Source organism: Mus musculus, chromosome X, assembly GCF_000001635.26.
Source record: "Mus musculus strain C57BL/6J chromosome X, GRCm38.p6 C57BL/6J".
NCBI classification, from domain to species: Eukaryota; Metazoa; Chordata; class Mammalia; order Rodentia; family Muridae; genus Mus; species Mus musculus.
Window position 1 is genome coordinate 113,639,482 of NC_000086.7, and position 18,869 is coordinate 113,658,350.

The window sequence follows — 18,869 nt, forward strand, 5'->3', positions numbered from 1 at the left end:
TTCAAGCTGTCTTAGACTTCATAGAGATTCCCCTCTCCCTCTCACCCCTAGCAGCTTTAGATTTCTGTTCATATATACACAGATTTTAAGTTTTTGCTGTTAATACTTTCTTTACTTAAATAATGAATAAAGTAAACAACTGTAATTTTTAATCTTTTTACTTGTTTCTCCGTGCTTTTAATTGGGGATAAGTTAACCCATAGTCTCATCTTTTAAAAATATATTTTCGTGATATTTGTTATCAGAAGTTATTATGAGTTGAAAATATAGTTTTCAAATATTCATTATTTTAATGCTTACTTATGTTTTACCTTTCTGCATGTCCATCGAGCACATTTCTTTTAAATAACTCCCCAGATTTTCCTGTCATTAAGGAATTATTCCCATTTTTAAATTGATGATTCTGTTTTAGGTATCACAGCTGCAGCGATGGCTGAGGCCATGAAGCTCCAGAAGATGAAGCTTATGGCAATGAATACTCTTCAGGGTAATGGAAGCCAAAATGGGACTGAGTCAGAGCCAGATGACCTTAATTCTACGACAGGTGAGTGATGTCGGCAGTTGCCCAATGGTGACACTTGCTGTTTTATCATATACTGGAAAAGAGAAGAAAAAAATGAGTGAGAATAGTTATTCTAGAGAGAGCTTTTAACTTTTTAAAAGCATGTACACTCAACTTAGAAAACTATTGCTGGTATAACTGTAAATTCCCATTTTATAGACATTTAGAACTCTCTGGGTTTTGTGTGTGTGTGTGTGTGTGTGTGTGTGTGTGTGTGTGTGTGTTTGACAAGAGGTTTCTCTACATAGCACAGATTGATCATAAATCCACACCTTTCTTCTTGCTTGGACCCTATGTCTGCCACCTTTCTACTGTTTTGTTGTGTAATTTCATTCTAATTGTTATAATATTAGCTATCACACTCCATATCTGAAAAACAGTGTCCTATTCTAGATGAAAGACATACTTCTTACCCCATCATTCTCAAAATGAAAGGCACAGCCCATATTCCAGGTTGACTGGATCAATCTTCTCAGTTGTAGAACTACCTGTTCAGGTAGATTCTGCTAGATTCAAACCATTATTGACCATGCCTACGTTAAAAAGCAGTACAAAAGAGAGCTAACAAAGAAGCAAAGACAGGAGAGAGAAAGAAACATACCTATAGTAATTCTATGACAATTGTAATGTGACCTTTATCATTTAATAGTGTTCTTATATTTCTGGAGTATGTGATCATAACTCTTAGCATATATGGATAAATAGATTAATAAATTAATGATTAAGATTTGATTTAAGAGAAAAATAACAATCAAGGCAACAAATATCTGTTGCAGAAGCTACAAGTTCCCAAGCTAAAATTAAACTCAAAATAGTGCAGCAAATAGATTGGTCGGCTTATTTCTTTACAACTAGGCTCTGAGAAAAAAGAATGCTACAACTTTATTTTGAAGGGAAATGGAAAACTGAATTAAGGAGGAAAAGTATTTAATCAAATCAAAATGTAAAATGACTGATTTTAATACACTGTGGATCTCTCTATGTATACTTGCTATGTTCCTGGTGAATTACAGACTTAGATCTTCTTTGAGCCAGTGGTATTTTTGTTGTATACTTCTGTATTAGTCAGGGTTCTCTAGAGTCACAGAATTTATGTATAGTCTCTCTATAGTAAAGGAATTTATTGCTGACTTACAGTCTGCAGTCCATTTCCCAACAATGGTTCAGTAGTAGCTGTGAATGGAAGTCCAAGGATCTAGCAGTTACTCAGTCCCACAAGGCAAGCATGCGAAGGAGCGGAGCAAGAGTGAGACTCCCTTCGTGAGACTCCCTTCTTCCAGTGTCCTTATATGGTCTTCAGCAGAAGGTGTAGCCCAGATTAAAGGTGTGTTCCATCACACCTTTAATCCCAGATGACCTTGAACTTGGAGATCTCCCTGTATTAATCATCTGGAATCCATAGCCACTATGCCTCAAGATCTCCATACCAAGATCCAGATCAGAAACTTCTATCTCCCAGCCTCCAGATTAAGGTCACTGGTGAGCCTTCCAGTTCTGGATTGTAGTTCATTCCAAATATAGTCAGGTTGACAACCAGGAATAGGAACTATAATATCTTTGGTACAATTTAACAGGAAATAAGTTGAAAATGCATGTCTTATGGATTTATAATATTTGGACTGCTGGCTTCTATAATTCCCACCAAAATACAGTGAAAGGGTTGTTCTAATATTTGTAGATTTTCAAATAAAAGAAACAGAGGCACACAGTAATATTCTTTGTCTAAGTCATAAAACTATTGAATTCTAGCCTTAAATATTGATCTCACATTTGACTCAGTCCAAAGGGTTGATATTTTTAGCATTCTGTCTAGTCACCAATGCTGTATTATAAAAAGACTGTGTCTTGATCTAATCACTGAACTAAGAAAATATCAAAATGAATATACAAGAAGAAAACTACCATCTTCTATCTCAAAAGGCCTATCAACTCAAGCTGAAATTCAGCCTTAAAGTGTCTTAAATGTGCCCAGAGTTAAACCAAGATCAGACAGGAGGCTAGTATGGCTGTCTTCTGAGAGGCTCTACCAGCAACTGGCTGAGACAGAGACAGATACTCACAGCCAACCATTGGACTGATGTCAGTGGCCCCTATGGAAGAGTTAGAGGAAGGACTGAAGGAGTTGAAGGAGATGACAACTCTGACCAACAAATGCCAATTATCCCGGACTCCTGGGGGCTCCCAGAGACTAAACCACCAAACAAAGAGCACAGATGGGCTGGTCCAGGTCCTCTAGCTTATGTAGCAGAGGGTTGCCTTGTCTGGCCTCAGTGGGAGAACATGTGCCTAATCCTCTAGAGACTTGGTGACCCAGAGATGGAGGATGCCCAAGGGGAGGTCACCCTCCCAGAGGTGAAGGGGAGTGAGGATAGGGGAAGAACTCTTCAAGGGAGGACTGAGAGGGAGGGCAACATTTGGGTTGTAAATAAATATAATAATTATCATTATTATTAATAAACCATTTTAATATGCAAAAATGTGATCAGTGTAAGAAAATAAAAACCTTTTGAAATTTAATGTTTTTATGAAGAAATAATTTACTCAGTATCCTACACTATATATATTTCAGGATATCACAAACAATTTTGAGCAACATACCAGTGCTCCAAAATCTGGCAGTAAATAATTATTGTTATTTTCTAGATACAATCTTCTTCTTAAGATGTAAATTACTACTGTAAAATTGATTTCCTACTGTATTTCATGCTATATGGGACACTATAGAAACAGAATACAGTAGTCTCTGTTATGGACCAGGCAACATTTATAACCCAATTTCCTCATTTTGATGTAGAAAGAAATTGTTTGTACCCTGTGTAGTGAAGGAAAGCAAACTGGAATATTCATACTGGTATTAATCTATTTAAGTTTCTGAGTTTTTAAAAGCCTGCATAATTAAAATCTTGATACACTACAAAATAATAAATTATAATTTTCAAAGTTTACATTAAAAATATAATCTTATTTTAAGAATTTTATGTGACATATTTTTCTTTATTTTTTAATTTTTTTATTACATATTTTCCTCAATTACATTTCCAATGCTATCCCAAAAGTCCCCCCCCCCACTCCCCTACCCACCCATTCCCATTTTTTTGGCCCTGGTGTTCCCCTGTACTGGGGCATATAAAGTTTGCAAGTCCAATGGGCCTCTCTTTCCAGTGATGGCTGACTAGGCCATCTTTTGATACATATGCAGCTAGAGACAAGAGCTCCGGGGTACTGGTTAGTTCATAATGTTGTTGCACCTACAGGGTTGCAGATCTCTTTAGCTCTTTGGATACTTTCTCTAGCTCCTCCATTGGGGGCCCTGTGATCCATCCAATAGCTGACTGTGAGCATCCACTTATGTGTTTGCTAGGCCCCGGCCTAGTCTCACAAGAGACAGCTATATCACCATTGCATACACTAGAAGCGTTTGATGCAAGGACCGTGACATATTTTTCTGAACCTGAGAGAGTAGTATGTCTTTGATGTCTTTAGGTTTCCTATCTCAGGATTTAAAATGAGATCAAAGACTGGGCCAGATTTCTCGTTTTTCAACTTCAGTTTATTTTAGTGCCTTCCAGGGAAAAAATGAAGTACAGGATCTTGACAAGGGAGATCAGAGTCAGCAAAATTTATGACCTAATTACTAGTTATGGGCATGATCTTCCTGAATGTTCATGGTTTAAACAGAACTGGGAAATTGCATGTATAATCCAAAGGAGAATAATTAAGACTATTTACATGGTAGATACTGGATAAGATCATGTAAACAAATTGTACTTACTATAGTAATAATATTCAATTAACTGCCTTATGAATTATCAGGAAAGAATTCATATTGAATTTTCATTTAAATGCTGACATAAAAGTGACCATTAAGTTATATGCTAATAGTCATTTTGTGTTTTGTTATATGGAATACTAATGACATGAAGCACTTAGGTAGTAACAGGCATTTCATACATGAAAAGTCTCTCTAGATATGCTAGTAATTTAATTCACTTGTTTAGGTTGGGGTAAATTTTTACATTAATTTTAGATTAATAATGTCTGATATTTAGCAATAAAAGGACAATATTTTGATCTCTAAAAGGAGAAAATAAAAATTGTTGAATTTTGATGATTATGATCTGAAACAGGTGTAAACAACCAAATCACTATAGAGGTAACTCTAATCTAAAGTAGATGGCAGTAAGGAAATAGGAAATATAAATTATTATGAAAATACTGAAAAAAAAGAGAAGAAATTTGTCATGGCAAAGAAAGACATAAAAAAGTTCCAATGAGGAGGCAGCATTTAAATTGCTATTTCAAAGATGTGATAGTGAAACTCACAGATGGAATGACTTTATTTGCTGAATTAAACTGCCTCTACTATCTCCGTGAATAATCGTTTACAAATGACTGGTGCCCAAGCCCTCAGGTCATATCTATATGTTTGGGAAGATTTGTGCTTAAGGATGGCAGAAATGTAGCATTTGTTCACTACAAAGTTACTTTTATTTTTGTTATTTTTTTTTTTACTTTTTGGTTTTTTTAAGGATAGCCCCACCACTCATCTGATGTGAGGTGCTGTGTGTGTGTGGGGTGGGGGGGTGGGGGTGGGGGTGTGAGTGTATATGCGTGCACGCGCCCTCGCATGTATGTGTATGTGGGTGATTCCCTCCCCACCTCTCAATACACCACCTGTTGCAGTCAGGAGAGCTGGCTCTGGAGTCATGAGAGTGGAAAAGCTGGCCCTGCACTTGTCTATTGTCATACTCTGAAGAGTGGGCTCCCCTGAGTAGCACAATAGAGCTTGTCCTGGTGTAGAGGGGCACAGTTGAACCCACCCTGAGGGTGAGATCATGGAAGAACTGGTCTGGCAGCTCCTCTGCCCTGAGGTGGCATGGGTGCAGGGGAGATGCCCCTACCACCACCTGCAGCAGATAAGAACTGCCTGTAGCATCCTGGAGAGCAGGCCCTTCACTTCACCTGGGCAAAAATTGGAGCTGGCCCTGATGGTGAAGGCCCAAGTGAGCCAGCCATGAGGGCATGAGAGTGAGAGAATTGCCTCAGCTCTTTGCAAGCTGTAGCACTGGGAGAGTGGGCCCTGAATTGCACAGAGGAGCTGTCCCTGGAGGCAAGGTTCCTGGAGAGTTGGCTTTGAGGGCATGAAATCAGGAGAGTTTACCCTGCCTCCTGCCTATGGAAGCATAGGGTGGCCTCGCCAGAGCAGTGGAGAGCTCTACTTAGTGGTGTTGATAGGGTGAAGCTGACCAGATCACCTACCATGTAGTCCCAGATTCAGGGCTCTGAGTTGTCCCAACCCCAAATCTATATCATCTGAGAACGGCTGGGATGTGTTAAAGGGCTTAGCCTGCTGATCCAAAGCTACAGGATCTCCATGACACAGGGCAACAACAGGATAATGGTGAAGAGACCCAGTGAGGATCTAATATTGATGGTGCCATAGAAGACAGAGACCTCAAACCAGACTAATGACTCATTGCAATAAACCTTTGCAAGTGAAGGTGTATGGACATATATACTGTGTGACACACTGTGACATACTAGTTTCTAAGATGAGATTTTTTTATGCTTCATTCTCTTTGGTGTGTGTGTGTGTGTGTGTTATTTGGGGGGGTGTTGCAAGGATGGAGAACAGATACAAGGGGATGGAGAGATGAGTGGACTGGAGTGTATGATGAGAAACCCACAGAGTTGGTCCCTGGAATGTGGTCCACAATTTAGTAGAAGAAGATACATCCAAGAATACCTGGGTATCACAAATTGGTCTCAATGAAGTAAAAAAATAAGACACAAATCCTGGTGGGTAAAAAAAGGGGGATAGATAGAAAAGATCTGGGTGAGACAGGTGAATGTGATCAAAACATATGACATTCTTTAATGTTTATTTATTCCCTATAGTCTGTACTGATCCCTGTGACTTGTGAGTAGAGGTGAGGTGTACATGTTACTGTAGGGCTGAAGATTTTGTTGTATCTTAGTGTCCCAACTTTGTCATCTGAGGGTCTTTTTGTTACTCATTTTATTAGTTGCTTTTCTATTGTAAGAAAATACCATGACCAACACAACTTATATTTAAAAGTATTTCTGTCTAGGGTTTAAAAGTGTTAGAGTTTGTGATAGCTGAACAAAGATATGATAGCAGGAACAGCTGAGAACTCAAACCTCCATCCACAAATATTAGGTAAAGAAAGCATACTTAAAATTGCATGAATCTTTTTTATCTCAAATCAGGTTCCCAGTGATACACCTCTACCAATAATGCCACAGTTCCTAACCCTTCCCAAAGAGTTTCACCAACTGAGGATCATGCACTCTAAAATATGAGTCTATGGGGCCATACCTGTTCCAGTACCCACATGCATCATTTTCTGCATCATTTCTCATCATTTGTGTAGCTTTTAAAATTAGGTTTAAGATATATTTGTCCATAGGTATAATGATAAACTATTTGGAATCACTTTAATTTTTTTTAACTTTCATTTTTTAATTACTTATTTATTTCATTTACATTTCCAAATGCTATCCCAAAATTCCCCACACACCTCCCCTACCCACCCACTCCAACTTCTTGGCCCGGGTGTTCCCCTGTACTGAGGCATATAAAGTTTGCATGACCAATGGGCCTCTCTTTCCACTGATGACCTACTAGGCCATCTTCTGATACATATGCAGCTAGAGAAACGAGCTCTGGGGGTACTGGTTAGTTCATATTATTGTTCTACCTATAGGGTTGCCTATCCCCCCAGCTAATTAGGTACTTTCTCTAGCTCCTCCATTGGGGGCCCTGTGATCCATCCACTAGCTGACTGTGAGCATCCACTTCTGTGTTTGCTAGGCCCAAGAATAGCCTCACAAGAGACAGCTATATCAGGGTCCTTTCAGCAAAACCTTGCTAGTGTGTGCAATGGTGTCAGCGTTTGGAGGCTGATTATGCGATGGATCCCTGGATATGGCAGTCTTTACTTGGTCCATCCTTTCATCTCAGCTCCAAACTTTGTCTCTGCAACTCCTTCCATGGGTGTTTTGTTCCCATTTCTAAGAAGGGGTAAAGTATCCACAGTTTGGTCTTCATTCTTCTTGAGTTTCATGTGTTTAGCAAATTGTATCTTGTATCTCGGGTGTTCTAAGTTTCTGGGCTAATATCCACTTATCAGTGAGTACATATTGAGTGAGTTCCTTCGTGATTGGGTTACCTCACTCAGGATGATGCCCTCCAGGTCCATCCATTTGCCTAGGAATTTCATAAATCCATTCTTTTTAATAGCTGAGTAGTACTCCATTGTGTAAATATACCACATTTTCTGTATCCATTCCTCTGTTGAGAGGCATCTGGGTTCTTTCCAGCTTCTGGCTATTATAAATAAGGCTGCTATGAACATAGTGGAGCATGTGTCCTTCGTAGCAGTTGGAACATCTTCTGGATATATGCTCAGGAGAGGTATTGAGGGATCCTCTGGTAGTATTATGTCCAATTTTCTGAGAAACTGCCAGACTGATTTCCAGAGTGGTTGTACAAGCTTGCAATCTCACCAACAATGGAGGAGTGTTCCTCTTTCTCCACATCCTTGACAGCATCTGCTGTCACCTGAATTTTTGATTAGCCATTCTGACTGGTGTGAGATGGAATCTCAGGGTTGTTTTGATTTGCATTTCCCTGATGATTAAGAATGCTGAACATTTTTTCAGGAGCTTTTCAGTCATTCGGTATTCCTCAGGTGAAAATTCTTTGTTTAGCTCTGAGCTCCATTTTTAATGGGGTCATTTGATTTTCTGGAGTCTACCTTCTTGAGTTCTTTATTTATATTGGATATTAGTCTTCTATCTGATTTAGGATAGGTAAAGATCCTTTCCCAATCTGTTGGTGGCCTTTTTGTCTTATTGACAATGTTTTTTGCCTTACAGAAGCTTTTCAGTTTCATGAGGTCCCATTTGTCTATTCTAGATCTTACAGCACAAGCCATTGCTGTTCTATTCATGAATTTTCCCCCTGTGCCCATATCTTTGAGGCTTTTCCCCACTTTCTCCTTTATAAGTTTTAGTGTCTCTGGTTTTACGTGGAGTTCCTTATTCCACTTAGATTTGACCTTAGTACAAGGAGATAGGAATGGATCAATTTGCATTCTTCTACATGATAACTGCCAGTTGTGCCAGCACCATTTGTTGAAAATGCTGTCTTTTTTCCACTGGATGGTTTTAGCTCCCTTGTCTAAGATCAACTGACAGTGTGTGGGTTCATTTCTGGGTCTTTAATTCTGTTCCATTGGTCTGCTTGTCTGTTGCTATACCAGTCACATGCCATTTTTATCACAATTGCTATGTAGTACAACTTTAGGTCAGGCATGGTAATTCCACCAGAGGTTCTTTTATCCTTGAGGAGAATTTTTGCTATCCTAGGTTTTTTGTTATTCCGGATGGATTTGCAGATTGCCCTTTCTAACTCAGTGAAGAATTGCGTTGGAATTTAATGGGGATTGCATTGAATCTGTAGATCGCTTTTGGCAAGATAGCCATTTTTACTATATTGATCCTGCCAATCCATGAGCATGGGAGATCTTTCCATCTTCTGAGATCTTTAATTTCTTTCTTTAGAGGCTTGAAGTTCCTCCTATAGTGCTGAAGAACCCTTCAGCTCCTTGATTACTTTCTGTAGTTCCTTCATTGGGGACTTTGTGTTCTATCCAATAGAGAACTGTGAGCATCCACTTATGTATTTTCCAGGCACTGGCATAGCCTCACAGGAGACAGCTATATCAGGGTCCTGTCAGCAAAATCTTGTTGACATATGCAATAGTGTCTGGGTTTGGTGGTTGTTTATAGGATGGATCCTAGGGAGGGGCAGTCTCTGGATGGTCCTTCCTTCAGTCTCAGCTCTGAACTTTGTCTGTAACTCCTTTCATTGGTATTTTGTTCCCCCTTCTAAGAAGAAACGAAGTATCCATACTTTGACCTTCCTTCTTCTAAGATGTTCCAAATTGTAAGAAGGACACATGCTCCACTATGTTTATTGCAGCCTTATTTATAACAGCCAGAAGTTGGAAAGAACCCAGATGTCTCTCAACAGAGGAATGGATTCAGAAAATGTGGTACATTTACACAATGGAGTACTACTCAGCTATTAAGAACAATGAATTTATGCAATTCTTTGGCAAATGGATTGATCATCCTTAGTGAGGTAACCCAATCACAAAAGAACACACATGATATGTACTCACTGATAAGTGGATATTAGCCCAGAAACTTAGAATACCCAAGCTACAATTTGCAAAACTGTGGTAGATTTCTTGGTATTAAATTAATTATGCTCTATTTTATTCCTAGAAAAACAAATGGTTCATTTGGAATTCTAAAACAATTTCTGAATAATATTTCATAAAAAATTTTCAGCACCCACAAAAAGCTCAAATGATTGAATAAGATTTTAAATTTTCTATACCCTTTAAGGTCAGGTTAATGATTTAGGCTCCAGCTTTGTTTTATTGACTTTTATTTTTTTAGATATTTTCTTCATTTATATTTGAAATACTATTTCCAAAGTCCCCTATACCCTCCCCCCACCCTGCTCCCCAACCCACCCACTCCTGTTTCCTGGCCCTGGCCCTCCCCTGTACTGGGGCATACGATTTGAAATTTAACTGAGTATTTACTTATTCTCTTTATAAGCACCATTTCCATTACGGAGAACTCTTGATAGTCCTATGAAGATATTAGATGAGAAATTTTGGGCTCATCAATCACTACTTTTACACTGGCCAGTGAATATAAAATTTACAGGATGATTTACAATTTAATCATTGTTATTAGTATTTTAAACTTCAGAAGAATATCAGCTACAAAAGCATAGAAAATATCCAGTTATAGTTTTTTTTTGTTGGCATTAATATATTTACTTGTCACTGAAAAATTGCTCACATTTTCTTCTTATTTTTCTTCTTCTTCTTCTTCTTCTTCTTCTTCTTCTTCTTCTTCTTCTTCTTCTTCTTCTTCTTCTTCTTCTACTTCTTCTTCTTCTTCTTCTTCTTCTTCTTTTTGTTTTTTCTTTTTTTATATATATTTTTTTTCCATTTTTTATTAGGTATTTAGCTCATTTACATTTCCAATGCTATACCAAAAGTCCCCCATATCCACCCACCCCCACTCCCCTGCCCACCCACTCCCCCTTTTTGGCCCTGGTGTTCCCCTGTACTGGGGCATATAAAGTTTGCAAGTCCAATGAGCCTCTCTTTCCAGTGATGGCCGACTAGGCCATCTTTTGATATATATGCAGCTAGAGTCAAGAGCTCCGGGGTACTGGTTAGTTCATAATGTTGTTCCACCTATAGGGTTGCAGATCCCTTTAGCTCCTTGGCTACTTTCTCTAGCTCCTCCATTGGGAGCCCTATGATCCATCCATTAGCTGACTGTGAGCATCCACTTCTGTGTTTGCTAGGCCCAGCATAGTCTCACAAGAGACAGCTACATCTGGGTCCTTTCAATAAAATCTTGCTAGGGTATGCAATGGTGTCAGCGTTTGGATGCTGATTATGGGGTGGATCCCTGGATATGGCAGCCTCTAGATGGTCCATCCTTTCATCTCAGCTCCAAACTTTGTCTCTGTAACTCCTTCCATGGGTGTTTTGTTCCCAAATCTAAGGAGGGGCATAGTGTCCACACTTCAGTCTTCATTCTTCTTGAGTTTCATGTGTTTAGCAAATTATATCTTGTATCTTGGGTATCCTAGGTTTGGGGCTAATATCCACTTATCAGTGAGTACATATTGTGTGAGTTTCTTTGTGAATGTGTTACCTCACTCAGGATGATGCCCTCCAGGTCCATCCATTTGGCTAGGAATTTCATAAATTCATTCTTTTTAATAGCTGAGTAGTGCTCCATTGTGTAGGTGTACCACATTTTCTGTATCCATTCCTCTGTTGAGGAGCATCTGGGTTCTTTCCAGCTTCTGGCTATTATAAATAAGGCTGCTATGAACATAGTGGAGCATGTGTCCTTCTTACCAGTTGGGGCATCTTCTGGATATATGCCCAGGAGAGGTATTGCTGGATCCTCCGGTAGTACTATGTCCAATTTTCTGAGGAACCGCCAGACTGATTTCCAGAGTGGTTGTACAAGCCTGCACTCCCACCAACAATGGAGGAGTGTTCCTCTTTCTCCACATCCACGCCAGCATCTGCTGTCACCTGAATTTTTGATCTTAGCCATTCTGACTGGTGTGAGGTGGAATCTCAGGGTTGTTTTGATTTGCATTTCCCTGATGATTAAGGATGTTGAACATTTTTTCAGGTGCTTCTCTGCCATTCGGTATTCCTCAGGTGAGAATTCTTTGTTCAGTTCTGAGCCCCATTTTTTAATGGGGTTATTTGATTTTCTGAAGTCCACCTTCTTGAGTTCTTTATATATGTTGGATATTATTCCCCTATCTGATTTAGGATAGGTAAAGATCCTTTCCCAATCTGTTGGTGGTCTTTTTGTCTTATTGACGGTGTCTTTTGCCTTGCAGAAACTTTGGAGTTTCATTAGGTCCCATTTGTCAATTCTCGATCTTACAGCACAAGCCATTGCTGTTCTGTTCAGGAATTTTTCCCCTGTGCCCTTATCTTCAAGACTTTTCCCCACTTTCTCCTCTATAAGTTTCAGTGTCTCTGGTTTTATGTGAAGTTCCTTGATCCACTTAGATTTGACCTTAGTACAAGGAGATAAGTATGGATCGATTCGCATTCTTCTACATGATAACAACCAGTTGTGCCAGCACCAATTGTTGAAAATGCTGTCTTTCTTCCACTGGATGGTTTTAGCTCCCTTGTCGAAGATCAAGTGACCATAGGTGTGTGGGTTCATTTCTGGGTCTTCAATTCTATTCCATTGGTCTACTTGTCTGTCTCTATACCAGTACCATGCAGTTTTTATCACAATTGCTCTGTAGTAAAGCTTTAGGTCTGGCATGGTGATTCCGCCAGAAGTTCTTTTATCCTTGAGAAGACTTTTTGCTATCCTAGGTTTTTTGTTATTCCAGACAAATTTGCAAATTGCTCCTTCCAATTCGTTGAAGAATTGAGTTGGAATTTTGATGGGGATTGCATTGAATCTGTAGATTGCTTTTGGCAAGATAGCCATTTTTACAATGTTGATCCTGCCAATCCATGAGCATGGGAGATCTTTCCATCTTCTGAGATCTTCTTTAATTTCTTTCTTCAGAGATTTGAAGTTTTTATCATACAGATCTTTCACTTCCTTAGTTAGAGTCACGCCAAGATATTTTATATTATTTGTGACTATTGAGAAGGGTGTTGTTTCCCTAATTTCTTTCTCAGCCTGTTTATTCTTTGTATAGAGAAAGGCCATTGACTTGTTTGAGTTTATTTTATGTCCAGCTACTTCACCGAAGCTGTTTATCAGGTTTAGGAGTTCTCTGGTAGAATTTTTAGGGTCACTTATATATACTATCATATCATCTGCAAAAAGTGATATTTTGACTTCCTCTTTTCCAATTTGTATCCCCTTGATCTCCTTTTGTTGTCGAATTGCTCTGGCTAATACTTCAAGTACTATGTTGAAAAGGTAGGGAGAAAGTGGGCAGCCTTGTCTAGTCCCTGATTTTAGTGGGATTGCTTCCAGCTTCTCTCCATTTACTTTGATGTTGGCTACTGGTTTGCTGTAGATTGCTTTTATCATGTTTAGGTATGGGCCTTGAATTCCTGATCTTTCCAACACTTTTATCATGAATGGGTGTTGGATCTTTTCAAATGCTTTTTCTGCATCTAACGAGATGATCATGTGGTTTTTGTCTTTGAGTTTGTTTATATAATGGATTACATTGATGGATTTTCATATATTAAACCATCCCTGCATCCCTGGAATAAAACCTACTTGGTCAGGATGGATGATTGCCTTAATGTGTTCTTGGATTCGGTTAGCGAGAATTTTATTGAGGATTTTTGCATCGATATTCATAAGAGAAATTGGTCTGAAGTTCTCTATCTTTGTTGGGTCTTTCTGTGGTTTAGGTATCAGAGTAATAGTGGCTTCATAAAATGAGTTGGGTAGAGTACCTTCTACTTCTATTTTGTGAAATAGTTTGTGCAGAACTGGAATTAGATCTTCTTTGAAGGTCTGATAGAACTCTGCACTAAACCCATCTGGTCCTGGGCTTTTTTTGGTTGGGAGACTATTAATAACTGCTTCTATTTCTTTAGGTGATATGGGACTGTTTAGATGATCAACTTGATCCTGATTCAACTTTGGTACCTGGTATCTGTCCAGAAATTTGTCCATTTCGTCCAGGTTTTCCAGTTTTGTTGAGTATAGCCTTTTGTAGAAGGATCTGATGTCTTTTTGGTTTTTCAAGACAGGGTTTCTCTGTGTAGTCCTGGCTGTCCTGGAACTCACTCTGTAGACTAGGCTGGTCTCGAACTCAGATTCACCTGCCTCTGCCTCCCAAGTGCTGGGATTAAAGACATATGCCACCATTGCCCAGCCTCCTCCTCCTCCTCTTCCTCTTCCTCCTCCTCCTTCTCCTCCTCCTCTCCTCCTCCTCCTCCTTCCTCTCTGTCTCTCTCTCTCTATGTATATATATATATCCTTATATGTATATGTATATATATACTTGGAGTTTTTTAATAAAAATATACTTTTTAAATATAATATACACCAACTCTTCCAAGAACCTCTCTATCTCTCATCCCATCCAAATCCAAAAATGTTCTGTCTCTGAATTTATGAAATTCCTAGCCAAATGGATGGACCTGGAGGGCATCATCCTGAGTGAGGTTACACAATCACAAAGGAACTCACATAATATGTACTCACTGATAAGTGGATATTAGCCCAAAACTTAGGATACCCAAGATATAAGATACAATTTGCTAAACACATGAAACTCAAGAAGAATGAAGACCAAAGTGTGGACACTGTGCCCCTTCTTAGAATTGGGAACAAAACACACATGGAAGGAGTTACTGAGACAAAGTTAGGAGCTGAGACGAAAGGATGGACCATCTAGAGACTGCCATATCTAGGGATCCACCCCATAATCAGCTTCCAAACGCTGACACCATTGCATACACTAGCAAGATTTTGCTGTAAGGACCCAGATATAGCTGTCTCTTTTGAGACTATGCTGGGGCCTAGCAAACACAAAAGTGGATGCTCACAGTCAGCTATTGGATGGATCACAGGGCTCCCAATGGAGGAGCTAGAGAAAGTACCCAAGGAGCTAAAGGGATCTGCAACCCTATAGGTGGAACAACATTATGAACTAACCAGTACCCCGGAGCTCTTGACTCTAGCTGCATATGTATCAAAAGATGGCCTAGTTGGCCATCACTGGAAAGAGAGGCCCATTGGACACACAAACTTTATATGCCCCAGTCCAGGGGAACGCCAGGGCCAAAAAAATGGGAATGGGTGGGTAGGGAAGTCGGGGGAGTGGAGGGTATGGGGGACTTTTGGGATAGCATTGGAAATGTAATTGAGGAAAATACGTAATAAAAAATATTAAAAATTAAAAAAAGAAAACAAATAGGCATCTAAAGAGTAATACTAAAACAAACAAAATAAAATAAGATAAACCAAAACAAAACAGAATAGGACAAAAGAAATAAACAGAAAACAAAAATATCTAAACAAAAGGCACAAGAAACACATATTGAAGCAGAGATACACATTTTTAGACAAACAGGTCACATAAAAGGAAATAACTAGAAGCTGTTATATATATATATATGTTCTAAGGACCTGTGGGGGAGGGAAAGCCATGGCAAAACATGTAACAAATAACCACTAATAATATCATTGAGTTTGGTGGCTGATTATGGGATGGAGCTAGAGAAAGTACCCAAGGAGTTGAAGGGGTCTGCAACCCTATAGGTGGAACAACAATATGAACTAACCAGTACCCCACCCCACCCCCAGAGCTCATGTCTCTAGCTGCATATGTATCAGAAGATGGCCTAGTCAGCCATCACTGGAAAGAGAGGCCCCTTGGTATTGCAAACTTTATATGCCCCAGTACAGGGGAATGCCAGGGTCAAGAATTGGAAGTGGGTGGGTAGGGGAGCAGGGAGGAGGAAGGGTATAGGGAGGAGGGAGGGTATAGGGAACTTTTGGGATAGCAGTTGAAATGTATATAAAGAAAATATCTAATAAAAAAAGAAATATAAAAAAAAATCATTGAATTCTTTTCATGTTGTTCATCTGCTGAACACAATGCCTGATCCTTAGAGTGGTTAGTATATCAGGTGAGACTCCTTTGAAGAGTACTTTCATTACTATGAACACTTCTCTGTAGGGGTGAAGGCCCTTGATAGACACTGAATTGACATTTCTGTGTTCAGTGTGTTCTATATGTGCTGTCTTTGACAATAGGGCCTTATAGTAAGTTTGTGGAAAGTCACCAATAGCCTTGGCAATAGCATGGGTTATTTGAGGATTCCCCTGGGTCCCTTTTTAAAAACAACTGGATTAGATGTACTTCATTCCTGGTACTGGAATTTTCATTTTTTTGACAAGTGGTATACAATTTGGACTTCATCTTTCCCATTATTTCGATCGTTTTATATGTCTATATTTTAGGGAGCTTCTATCACAATGCATTTTTTTACACTTTTTTAAAAATGTTTTTTATTATTACATATTTTCCTCAATTACATTTACAATGCTATCCCAAAAGTCCCCCATACCCCCCCCCCCACTTCCCTACCCACCCATTCCCATTTTTTGGCCCTGGCATTCCCCTGGACTGGGGCATATAAAGTTTGTGTGTCCAATGGGCCTCTCTTTCCAGTGATGGCCGACTAGGCCATCTTTTGATACATATGCAGCTAGAGTCAAGAGCTCCGGGGTACTGGTTAGTTCATAATGTTGTTGTACCTACAGGGTAGCAGATCTCTTTAGCTCCTTGGATACTTTCTCTAGTTCCTCCATTGGGGGCCCTGTGCTCCATCCATTAGCTGACTGTGAGCATCTACTTATGTGTTTGCTAGGCCCTGGCCTAGTCTCACAAGAGACAGCTATATCAGGGTCCTTTCAGCAAAGTCTTGCTAGTGTATGCAATGGTGTCATCATTTGGAGGCTAATTATGGGATGGATCTCTGGATATGGCAGTTTCTAGATGGTCCATCCTTTTGTCTCAGCTCCAACACAATGCATTTCTATATGGATATTCAAATAGCCATTAGTTTTTCGTTGTTGTTGTTCTTCCCTGTCTTTCCTCCCTTAATCCTTTGATCCAGGATTCTTCTCTGTCCTGCCCATTCATAATTATCTACTTGAATTCCCCTACCTATGGTGATAGAATATTCCCCATTATTCCATTATCTAAAATCAGTGGTTATATAGATTGTAGCTTGCTTAATTGAAAATTCATACCATATTTGTCTTTTGAGATCTGGGTTACTTTTCCAGCTCTTCCCCATGAATTTCATGATTTTCCTTTTTAAACAGATTAGTGATTAATACCTCATTGTGTAAATGTAACATATTTTTATTATACATTAATCTTTTGACATACATCTAGGCTGACTCTAGGTTCTGTCTGTTACAAATATTACAACAGTGAACATGGCTGAGAAAGAGTCTCTACGGTAGGATGAAATGTCTTCAGGGTATATGCACAGAGTTATAGCTAGGTCTTGAAGTAGATTCATTCTTCCTGAGGAACCACCATAGTGTGCAACCATAGTGTCATTCCCACCAGCAATACATAAGTTTTCTCCTTTCCCAACATACTAGTCAGCATTAATTCCCACTTGTTTTATTGAACTTTGCTATTCTTGTAGGTGAAAGATGAAATCTCAAAGTAGTTCTGATTTATATTTCGCAAGAAGACTAAGAATGTTGATCACTTATTTAGGTGCTTATGAGCCATTTGTCTGTCATATTTTGAGATTTCCATTAAGATATCTACATCATTTTTAAATTTGGCTTGTTATTTTATTGATACATACTTTTTTTAGTTCTTTATATGTTTTAGATATCAGTCCTCTATCAGATGTGTAGTTGGTAATTTCTTCTCCATTCAATAGCTTTCTACTTTGTTCAAATGATGTTGTCTTGTGACTTACAGATTTTTTTTTAGTTTCATGAGGTCCCATTTATTAATAATTGGTCTGATTGCCTGTGCTAATGTTGTATCTGTTCAGCAAGACTTACACATGATAATGAGTTCAAGGCTATTCCTCACTTTCTCCACATTCAGTGTATCTGGTTTTATGTTGAATACTTTGATCCATTTACAGTTGAGTATTGTGAAGGATGATGAGTATGGATCTAGTTACATTCATCTACATACAACAATCCAGATGGACCAGCATCTTTTGTTGATACTTGTAACTTTGTAGCTTTCACTTTTCATTGACCCTTGTCCTCTAATTGTGGAACTTCAGGATTATATTTAATTGTAATAATTTTAACAAAATATGACTTGAAATGTCATCTTCTCCATATAGACACAGAACAGCATACAGAAAATTATTATTTTCCTAAAGAGATTGAGGTTAAACATTCTGAATTTTTCTGTTCACACAAACCATCTAGACAATATCAGAATTCATACTCCATGACATGAAGAAATTTCTGAAACTTTTGACTCATCATAAAATAAAGACACTTTTGATCTAAAAATATATTTATATTTAGTTTATATTTAGTCTATATTTAGTTGAAATGTTTGAATAACTGTGGGAAAAAGACATTTTTCATTTTAGAAATTTTTATTTCATTTTAGTTAACCATTTTGAAACATTCTGTAAAACCAGAGGTAAGAGGGACAAATTTAAAATTAATAAATATAGACATTAAGGGGAAAAAGCAACTATAAATGCTTGAAGAATCATCAGGCAAGAAGAGCATTTTCTTTTGTGAAGACAAACTGATAGCTTCTCTGATTCATGGTATTTAATAGGTTCTGTAATGGCAGCACCATGACTCTGCATCAAGATTTCAGCACAAATAACAATCTGTTTTTGTTTCATTGGCTCCAAATGAGAAATTCTGGGGTTTTTTGTTGTTGTTTTAGGAAATTAGTCTGTGTATTATTGCTCCTGGAGCTTTGTAATTAATCACTAAAGATTGCTAATGTGGAGAGTTTGTGGGAAATAGATGCCTGAGTGATTATAACTGCAACTATCAAGTAACAAGTATACCTATATAGAAATGGGTCTCTTTAAATGACTATAATGAAGTCTTTGATACATTTCTATTTACTAGCAGAAATACATTGTTATTTCTTAACTCTGGTGCTTTTTTTTTTTTTTCAGGAAGATCTGTACCATGATTTCCTGTCTAAGATCATAATCATGTAAATCTTTTTTTAATT

At 38.5% G+C, this 18,869-nt stretch overlaps 1 protein-coding gene across 20 annotated transcripts in view; it reads left to right on the forward strand.

Moving 5' to 3' along the window:
• The window catches only part of Dach2 (dachshund family transcription factor 2), a 538,891-nt gene that overhangs the window by 341,986 nt on the left and 178,036 nt on the right, over positions 1 to 18,869 (forward strand). For all 20 annotated transcript variants that reach the window (XM_011247714.2, XM_030251527.1, NM_001289734.1 and 17 more), the window contains one exon: positions 413 to 544. In XM_011247714.2, coding sequence (XP_011246016.1) covers positions 413 to 544 — 132 coding nt within the window. The remainder of the gene's footprint in view (positions 1 to 412; positions 545 to 18,869) is intronic.